The sequence below is a fragment of the Oryctolagus cuniculus genome, chromosome 21 (assembly GCF_051225735.1).
Source record: "Oryctolagus cuniculus isolate XC-2025 breed Fujian yellow rabbit chromosome 21, ASM5122573v1, whole genome shotgun sequence".
Lineage (NCBI taxonomy): Eukaryota > Metazoa > Chordata > Mammalia > Lagomorpha > Leporidae > Oryctolagus > Oryctolagus cuniculus.
The window spans coordinates 5,510,141-5,520,163 of record NC_142887.1 but is presented as its reverse complement, the minus strand read 5'-3'; the positions used below and the strand labels follow the sequence as shown (position 1 = coordinate 5,520,163).

The window sequence follows — 10,023 nt, the reverse complement described above, 5'->3', positions numbered from 1 at the left end:
CCTGTGTGCTCACACCTGAGTGTGCACTCACACTTGAGCGTGTACTCACACCTGAGCTTGTACTCACACCTGAATGTACTCAGCTGTGTGCTCACACCTGAGCATGTACTCACACCTGAGCATGTACTCACCTGAATGTACTCACCTGTGTACTCACACCTGAATGTACTCACCTGTGTGCTCACACCTGAGTGGGCACTCACACTTGAGCGTGTACTCACCTGAATGTACTCACCTGTGTACTCACACCTGAGCTTGTACTCACACCTGAGTGTGTACTCACACCTGAGCATGCACTTACCTGTGTACTCATGCCTGAGTGTGTACTCACACCTGAGCATGTACTCACACCTGAGTGTGCACTCAGGCTTGAGCGTGTACTCACGCCTGAGTGTGTACTCACTTCTGTGTACTATTCTTCTCGGGAGGACCCGTTTGCCTTTCCATCAATCCTGCTTTTCCTCTCTGACTCCCAGTTGTGTTCTTATGCACAGAAAGAATGTGGACTAAGTCTGGATGGGGGTCTCTCGGCCCAGCCAGGGCTCCTGATCCCCACTACATATTTTGGGGATCCCCATCCCACAACAGAACTTCAGGGTTAAGTCAGAAAGTAACACCAACTGGGGAGAGAGGTGAGGGCCAGCGCCGCTGTGAGGAGTGCGCGGCACGCTCGGGGTGTTTCTGGGCTAGGAGCTGTGGGAAGGAGGGAGTGCAGCGGCGGGCAGCCCCGGCTGGCGGCACACTGCGGGGCCTCCGTCCACGGTGGGAGCGCGCAGGGAGTGCACAAGCCTTCAGGCCCAGAGCTGGGCTCCAGAGAAACAGAACGGCTGGAAGTGGAGATCTTCCCGCGGTGAAGCGGCCCAGAGGAGAGGAATGGAAACAGCGCCGCTTACTCTACGCTGGCTGTTGCTGGACTTTAAAGATAAGCCCCGGTGGACGGGCTGAAGGAAATGAGACTTCCGTGCCTGTCACGCGTCCTCCCTGGCAGAGGCGTCGCAGATTCACGGAAACACAAGGATGCCGGGTGGAGGCTTGACGCAAAACGCCCTTCACCAAGCCAAGCACTCGGCGGCTGGTGGCCGGAGGACGGGCAGACTTGGTCTCACCACCACCAGGCATCTGTGAGCCTCCCAAAAACTCTCATTTCCAGCTCTGCCCCTTGAGGACCAAGTGGCGAGGCCCCGCTGCTGGGCACTGACGGGCGGGCGGAGGGGGAAGCCCCTCCTCTGCTCTGCAACCCAGGCCCCTGCATGGGCCTCCCAGACTTCAGCTCTACTGACTGCGACCCTCCAGCACCAGCAGGCACCATTCCCCTGCCCTGGGGCGGTCTCCCCTGCCCTGTGCTGGCCCTGGGGCGGTCTCCCCTGCCCCGAGCTGGCCCTGGGGCGGTCTCCCCTGCCCTGAGCTGGCCCTGGGGCGGTCTCCCCTGCCCTGTGCTGGCCCTGGGGCGGTCTCCCCTACCCTGTGCTGGCCCTGGGGCAGTCTCCCCTGCCCTGTACCACTCTCCTGGGGCTCGGCGCAGGCTCATGAGCAGCCCCCGTGGTGCCAGCTGGGGAAAGCGCTGGGTAAGCTGAGTGCAGACAGGTTTCACGCCCCTGTGTGCAAGGCCTGTGTGTACCTGTTTCCCGCATGCGGCTGACGGCAGAGCCGAGCCTGACGAATACCCATCTCCCTCTTCTTCGTCACTGAGAGAACAGCTCATTCGCCAGGCCACAGCTCATTGGCCTGTCCTACTGCAGTGGTCGCATGGTTTGTCACTACATCGGATTTCCAGCTGATAGCATGACAGTCTCCATTCTCGTTAACCAGAGCCTTGGTGGTTTCTGGGGATACCAGGTGACCGACTCGGGCTTCCTCGCACCATGAACTCTACCGCCTTCCGGGAGTCACTCCAGCACCCAGCATGCTGTAGGTGCACAAACTGGGTTGACTGAACCCAAGTAAGGCCCCATGGTCCAACATGGTTTCCTATTTTTTTTTTTTTTTTGTATTCATTTGAAAGGCAGTGTTACAGAGAGAAGGCCGTTTGGTGGGACCTGCTTGTTCAGTTTTCCGAAGTCTGTTAACATTAGCCTCCGTTTCCTGCTGTTGTAGCAGAATACGCAAAGCCTGGTCATCTACAAGAATACAGGTGGACCTGGCTGCCAGCGCTAGAGCATCGCCCAGGTGCTGGTGAGGGCCTTCTAGACGTGTCACAACAGGGCTGAGGACACGGTGCCGGAGCCTGACCATTCCCTCAACAGCCCAGAAACCTGTCCATCAGGTCATTCACACACGCGTGTGAGGATCCCGTCTCCAGCAGCGCACGTGACCTCACTTCAACCTTCCAAGCAGAAACGTCCTAGAACCCCAAAGCCTGAGTCCTCTTGCCCGCGGGCAGCCAGCCCATGACTGACAGGCGTCGACAGAGGTGTTTATCTGCAGAGCGCTGGGCAAGCAGCTGGGGTTGGTCTGAGGGCGCCTAGCCCCCGGTGGGCGGTCAGCGACATCCAGTCCAGGGGGAAATTTGGACTGGGCTCGGCCTGGGGCCTCGGGGCAGGTTGCCGTCACCTCCCGCCCTGGGGCTGCTAGGAAAAACCTCAAGCCAAGCCCTTAAGACCTCAGAGCTCCGCGACCTGGGAACGTGCGGGCTGCAGCCAGACCTCCTCCATTTCACGGGAGAAGGGGGTCTCAGAAGCCGGGAGGGCGGGCCCTCCAGGAACCGGGCGCTCGGGAAGGCGTCCCCGGAGGGCCGAGAAGCGACCCGACCCCAAAGCAGCAGCCTTTGCACTCCGCCCCCTTGACCTGCTGACCCGAAAAGACTGCGCTAAAAGAGCCCGGGAGACCGCCAGGGGACCACCCCCGGGACACGCGCCAGCCCCGGACGGCCGCCCTGGCCGCCTCCCGAGCTGAGCGGGCCGCGGGAGAAGACCCTCTCGGTGACCGAGCAGAAATGCGGCCCGGCGGCAGCCGCTGCGGCCCCACGAAAAGAGCGCGCGGGGAGCGACCGGACGCGCGCCCGCGCAGCGCTTTCGTCACGCCCCCAACGACCGCAGCCAATACGGAATTTAAAAATGTGCGCGCCCCGCTCGCGGCAGCCCCCGCCGTGGCGGGCCGTCCGAGGGCGAAAACCAAGCGAACACCTTCTGCGGTGGCCAGGGCGGCCCGCCGAGCCGTGGCGAATCTGCCGAACCCGCGCGCCGGAAGTGCGGGCCTTCCCGCCGGAAGTTGCGCCGCCTCCATTTTGTGGCCCGCTATGGCGGCGGTGTTGAGGTTGGGGCCGGGATGCGGAGCTTTTGACTGAGAGGGCGGCCAGCGGAGCCGTCGGGGGCGTCGCGCGGCGCGGAGGGGACCGGCCGGGGCGCCGGGGACGCTGTCATGTACGGCGCGGGCGGGGGCCGCGCCAAGCCCGAGAGGAAAGGGGGCGCCAAGGAGGAGGCCGGGCCTGGCGGTGCCGGTGGCGCGAGCAGCCGAGTGGAGCTGCTGGTTTTCGGCTATGCCTGCAAGCTGTTCCGGGACGACGAGCGGGCGCTGGCCCAGGAGCAGGGACAACACCTCATCCCGTGGATGGGGGACCACAAGATCCTCATCGACAGGTCGGTTTCTCCCCGGCCCGCCGGGCCTCCCCTCCCCCCACCCCTCCCGCTCGAGTCCGTCCGATGGACACTGGGTGCCGCGGAGCCGGCGGGGACCCGGGGACTCCCTCCCGCGCCCGGGGCCCTGTGCCTGCGGACTGGGATGGCGAAACCTGCCCCGAGGCTCCGGCCGGCAGAACCGGCCGCCTCCGCCCCCGCCGCGCGCTCCCCGCCGGCTCGTCGGGGTGAGGGGGTGCGGGCAGCTGACCTTGCTCCCACAGGCGGTGTCCTTAGGGCAGGTTTCGCTGTCCCGGCACCGAAGGGTCTGTCCGCGCCAGAGCTGCTTTAGGTAATCACCCTGGAGGCCGTTGGCGGCGACGGGCAGGGGCCCGAGACCGGGGGGCTCTGGAAGGTCTGATTCGAAGAGGGTGACATGACATGATGCAGGGTGTTTGCTCCCCCCACCGCCAGCGCGCACCCCCTTCCCCCCGGGCCTTGTTTTTCGCGGGGCGGGCGGGGGGCGGTTTGGCGACACTCCTTCCGGTCGCGGACTGCGAGGCTGCCCACTGGTGACCCAGCGTTAGACTGCGAGTAGCGGCGCGTGAAGGAAGCCGGCGTTGAGACCCTAAGACTGGACCCCGCAGAGCCCCGGAACGTGACTGTAGGGCAGCCCCCTGAGCTGGGCGCCACGGACGCGCCGAGGCCCGCCTGGGCCCGCTCCCTCCCCGCCTGCCCGCGTGGAGTCAGGGGAGACCGCGAGGACTGGGAGGGGGCGGCAGGTCTGCGCTGTCCGGCCGCAGCTGTGCCTCGGAGCCGGGCTCCCGCTGGACGCCTCGCTGTCGCTTGTGACGTTATCGTGGAAGTCTGGGCTCTCTCTGCAGCGTTCCTTGTATGCTGTGTGGTCTGAGTTAGGGCTTCCAAGCCTGGCGGGGAGCAAACGCCACACATGTACATGTGCAATGGTTGTAAATGATAAGCCACAATTGTAAGTTAAGGAGGTTTACGTCGAAGGAAAACTAATTTTGGAACTTAATAAAATGCAGTACCTTGGCTACCTTGGCATGTTGGGCCTTTTTTTCCCACATTAGTAATTTTGTCCCCATTACAAAAGTCGGCATTAAGAAAGTAAGCGGACTTTTGCCTGGTGCTCTACATTTGTTTTGCAACGCTGATGTGTTAGCTGCAGGCTCATGGCATCTTCGCTGAGTCTTGCTTTAGAAGCAGAGCAGAACGGCTCTTTATTCCCAACTGGACCACATTGCCTGTCGGTCTGTGCTAGAGAAACGTGGACATGTCCCCGAGTGTGTGGTTCCTGGGAGTGTAGTGTAGAGGAGATACCGATCCTGCACCTGTGGTGGTGTGCTGTTCCAGTGAACCTCCTTAAACTGCACGTATATGTCACTGTTCCTATGTATGTGTGTCTCTCTATCACGTAACCAGCACTTATTTCCTCAGCCAAGTGGCTAGGGGGCGAGCCTAGCCAAGATTTTACCTCCAATGGACGCAAGTTTCTTTGGTGAAGATTTCTCCTGAGAGTTCGGGACTAGCAGAAAGAAGCGAGGAAATTTCGACCGTTTGGTTCTTACGGATAGGTATTTATGTATTCGGTTTGTGTGAATGTAAGCTATGATATTTAACTTTACAGACAAAAAGATTTTTGAAAGGGCATTCCATGGTTGCCCAAACCATAAAAGCGGTAAGAACTGCCAGTGAGGTGGACACCAACACCACTTACGCTATTAAAGCATTGTTTGCTTTTAATTAAAATTCTTACCATACTGTAGAAAGGAATTTGTACTTTGTTAAGATAACTTGAGTTTAAAAGTAGGTGAGATATAACTAGCTGAGTTAAAAATATATTTGAGAATTTTCTTGTATTTGCTTTAATGTTTTTATCTCTTTGTTTCACGTGGTAAGTATGCCTGTAAGATGTCACGCACACACACCCCCCTGGACGTTGGTTTCTGTCCCCTGACCAGCGCGCTCATATTACAGATACGATGGGCGTGGTCACCTGCATGACCTTTCTGAGTACGATGCTGAGTACGCCACGTGGAACAGAGACTACCAGCTGTCCGAAGAGGAGGCACGAGTAGAGGCCCTGTGTGATGAAGAGAGGTATTTAGCCTTGCATACGGACTTGCTTGAGGAGGAGGCGAGGCAAGGTACTGCTCAAGAAAAACTTACTTAAGCAACCAACTTTTACAAATTTTTTAAGTATTTAAAAATTTACTCCCATTCATTTTTATACTCACTCTTTCTGATGTTATCTTGACAGTACCCAGTGGATTGGAAAAGCAGGAGTCTTTGCGTTCTGAGAGGACCTCAGGATAGTTTATATATAGAGCCACAGAGAATTTTCCCAGCTTTTGAGGGCAGACTGGGATTTGAAAAAAAAAAACAAAAACAAAAACTCTTTTAACTGTTCTTCTTTAACAGTATTGTATGAATTAAAAAATGATGTTCTTGTCTTTGCCTTAACAATCTTTAATACAGTTCTTAATCCCAAAATTTTCTCAGCAGGAAGAAATTTTCCACAAAAGGCCTGTATTCTTCTGTCTGTGGGTAAACATGTACTGGCAAAAGTACATATTGATAGATGTAAAGTGTGACTTTTAAACTCATTTTCGCCTCAAAGAGGTTGAGAAAGTGTGTTGTACGCTTTACTGGTAGCTACAACTTTAGAAGTATGTCAATTTTTCTCAGTTAATTTCCATTTTGTTAATAAAACTCTCATTTTTATTCAAGAGGAAGAATACAAGCGATTGAGTGAAGCATTAGCCGAGGATGGCAGCTACAACGCTGTGGGGTTCACTTACGGCAGCGACTATTATGACCCGTCGGAGCCCACGGAGGAGGAAGAGCCTTCCCGACAGAGAGGTGAGGGGCAGGCGCTGCCTGGGCGAGCTGTGTGGCAGGACGCTGCGTCCATCGCTTACCACGCGTACCAGCCTTGGGACACGCGCACAAGCTTAGTGGCATTCTCCCTTTGTTCAAGCAAACCCAGGAACTAGAAAGTAAATTGTCCTGGAGCTGGAGAGTGAGTCGGACTTGGTTGTCTGCACTGGTTCCCAGCTGCCTTGTTGTTTGTATTTTCTCTGATTGAGAGAGCAGGGAGTTACCCAATCCAGGTTTCCTGGAGTCAGGATTGCTAATGTACTGTGGTTCATTCTCGGGGCATTGAAATAAGAGGCTTTTTTTTTTTTTTTTTTTTTTTTTTTTTTTTTTAGATCTATTTTATTGGCCGGCGCTACGGCTCACTAGGCTAATCCTCCGCCTAGCGGTGCCGGCACACCGGGTTCTAGTCCCGGTTGGGGCGCCGGATTCTGTCCCGGTTGCCCCTCTTCCAGGCCAGCTCTCTGCTGTGGCCCGGGAGTGCAGTGGAGGATGGCCCAGGTGCTTGGGCCCTGCACCCCATGGGAGACCAGGAAAAGCACCTGGCTCCTGGCTCCTGCCATCGGATCAGCGCGGTGCGCCGGCCGCGGCAGCCAGTGAACCAACGGCAAAAGGAAGACCTTTCTCTCTGTCTCTCTCACTGTCCACTCTGCCTGTCAAAAAATTTAAAAAAAAAAAAATCTATTTTATTTATTTGAAAGAGTTACAGAGAGGGAGGGAGAGACAGAGAGAGACATCTTCCATCCGCTGGTTCACTCCCTACATGGCCACAAGAACCAGGGCTGGGCCAGGCTGAAACCGGGAGCTTCCAGGTCTTTCACAAGAGTGCAGGGGCCCAAGCCTTTGGACCGTTCTCCACTGCTGGATTGGAAGTGGAGCAGCCAGAACTCAGTCCGGTACACAGATGGAAGGCTGGTGCTGTAGGCAGCGGCTTATCCTGCAACGCCACAGTGCCAGCCCTTGAAAATAGGCATGAATTAGGCTACGCTAATGTCGCCTTTCCCTCATCCTCATGTGTACTTCCTGCCTGTACACACCCTCCACTGAAGTAGTGGCCGTCCAGGGGCCACACGGTTACTCCCAAGAGGAGACAGCACAGGATTTCCTGGTGGTCTTTGACAGGACGTAGGGCATATACTTAATCACGGTACTTTAAAATGATACCTGTATAAAATGGTTTTTAACTGGTGCTTTGCTGGGAACTTTGGCTATAAAAATGGAACAGCCAGAATTCTGGGCTCATGTTAGACTGGAACACATGTCCCCAGTTCCTTCTGTAAGCCCCTAGAACACCATGTCATAGCATTTGCCTGATGATCCACCACTGGTCATCAGGAACAACGAGACAGCTGGAACATTAAGGCTGGATGACTTCTGACTTTAAATTAGAAACCCAATATGTAGAGTAACAAGCTAGAGTCATATTCTACAGAGTGAACTTTACAGCTGACTTAATCTGTTATTTGGGGATTATTTGTTGTCTTCTAAAGCACAAATCTCTTTAGTGAGTGTGAAGTGCTTACAGCCGTTTAATGGGAAAGCAGGATGCTCTCTGCCCCTCCACCCTACAGCCCCACAAGGCTCTCCCCATGCTTGCACGTAGGGCAGGATCTTGGGAATCGTGGTGGCATGGTTCACGCATGTGCAGGCCAGCTTTGGGCCTTTCTGTGGTCCTCCACATTCGTGGCGGGTTTTATGAACTTTGCGGATACTTTGCTGGTATAACTGACTATGCTGAGTCAAAGGCTAGTTGCGGAACTTAACCATCCCTCAGAGGTGATACGCTGAAAATATTCTTGCAGGTCTAACAAGTGACCGTTCACTTGTTTATCCAGAGGAAATTACCCTTTTGGGTTTCTGGATAGTTCAGATTTTGCTGTCTCATCTCTGAACCGCGAACAGTATTTCTGCTTTAAATCCAGAAAGAAAGGAATGCATACTATCACTATCTCACTAATGAAGAACTGAAATATATATTTGTTTTTCTTCCCCTCCCCAAAGATTCTAGTGACAGTCTTGAGAAAAAGCCATTCTGTTAATTTCCTAACCTTCTAGCTTAGGGATCAGCCGCCCATAACTGCCAGCCTGTTTGTTTCATGGTATTGAGGTTTTTGGACTCTGCAGGGTTCTATGGATTCTCCAGGAACCATCCGACCCCCTAAACTGGAATATTTACTCTCAGCATTTTACAGAAAGGGTTTGTCAGTCCCTGTTCTCAGTGGTGGATTGTTGTTGCAGTGTCGTTGTTGGTCTCAATGACACAAACTTTTTTGTAATTACTGAATGTTTATAACTTCAGTGTGACTTAGTTTATCTTGTAAGTATTAGTGGTTTCCTCTTTAAATTTCTTTCTTATTTTATATTACTCTTTCTATAATTATGTTCTCAGAACTTTCTCTTATATGCTTATGACTTTTTGTTAATGTGAAGTGGGCCCATATGAAACTTCTGTCTTGATATTTTATGTTTAACTTGCATTAATACAAATAAAATACCACGTACATGCACAGAGGTTTATAGAAGTTTGCTTTCCAGTATCGTTAACAGCCCAGTTGAGTGTCACGTTCTCCCCACCTGTTTTCTCAGGTGCATTAGCAGGGAACTGGAGTGGAAGCTGAGTAGCCAGTACTTGAACAGATGCTCCTATATGAGATGCCGGTGCCGCAGACCGCAGCTTAGCCTGCTGTGCCACATGCTGGCCCCTACTTGTCATTCTTAGACAAGACCTGGGGCCCTTGAGCAGAAGCAGAGCAGCTCTCGCTCAGTGGAGTTGGTGGTGCAGCTGAGTGGCATCAGGCAGTAGCGCCCAGGTTTTGCAGTAACACCTGCCCCAGGGTCCCCCTGTTGATTATGAGAGGAGTGGAGTCTGGTCGAGAGCTTTGCCGATGGTTGCCTTTTCTAGGCTTTTCTGTTCTGGTGAAGATTTAGCATTTGTTTCTCTAACAGTCTGTTTTTGAAAGGTCTGAGATGTTGAAATCTTAAAATGCTAGCTTTTTAGTTTTTCACTATGTTTTGATTACATTTCACTGTTGCTAAATTGGTAATTTTTGAAATGTATTTAGGTGCCTTGGGAATCAGAAAGTTGGAAAATATAGCCTTTTTTTTTTTTTTTTTTTTTTTTGACAGGCAGAGTGGACAGTGAGAGAGACAGAGACAGAGAGAAAGGTCTTCCTTTTGCCGTTGGTTCACCCTCCAATGGCCGCCACGGCCGGCGCACCGCACTGATCGGATGGCAGGAGCCAGGCGCTTATCCTGGTCTCCCATGGGGTGCAGGGCCCAAGCACTTGGGCCATCCTCCACTGCACTCCCTGGCCACAGCAGAGAGCTGGCCTGGAAGAGGGGCAACCGGGACAGAATCCGGAGCCCCGACCGGGACTAGAACCTGGTGTGCCGGTGCCACAAGGCGGAGGATTAGCCTAGTGAGCCACAGTGCCGGCCAAAATATAGCTATTTGTATAGCTTAGGGGTGTGGAGCCTGTTTTCCTGCCTCAGGCCATTTGGATGTCTATGACATAATTTGGGGGCCTTACAGAATTACCAGCTTTTTTTTTTTTTTTAAAGGATTTATTTATTT

General features: G+C 53.8%; 1 protein-coding gene across 3 annotated transcripts in view; it reads left to right on the top strand.

Annotated features, from left to right (window-relative positions):
* Positions 1 to 3,209: 3,209 nt before the first annotated feature.
* Positions 3,210 to 10,023, top strand: part of SFSWAP (splicing factor SWAP) — a 77,341-nt gene continuing 70,527 nt past the window's right edge. For 2 of the 3 annotated variants that reach the window (XM_008250412.5, XM_002722685.6), the window contains exons 1-3: positions 3,210 to 3,575; positions 5,550 to 5,719; positions 6,303 to 6,434. In XM_008250412.5, the coding sequence (XP_008248634.2) occupies positions 3,358 to 3,575; positions 5,550 to 5,719; positions 6,303 to 6,434 (520 nt within the window). In that variant the 5' untranslated portion in view covers positions 3,210 to 3,357. The remainder of the gene's footprint in view (positions 3,576 to 5,549; positions 5,720 to 6,302; positions 6,435 to 10,023) is intronic. The other variant, XM_051837630.3, reaches the window with a different exon arrangement.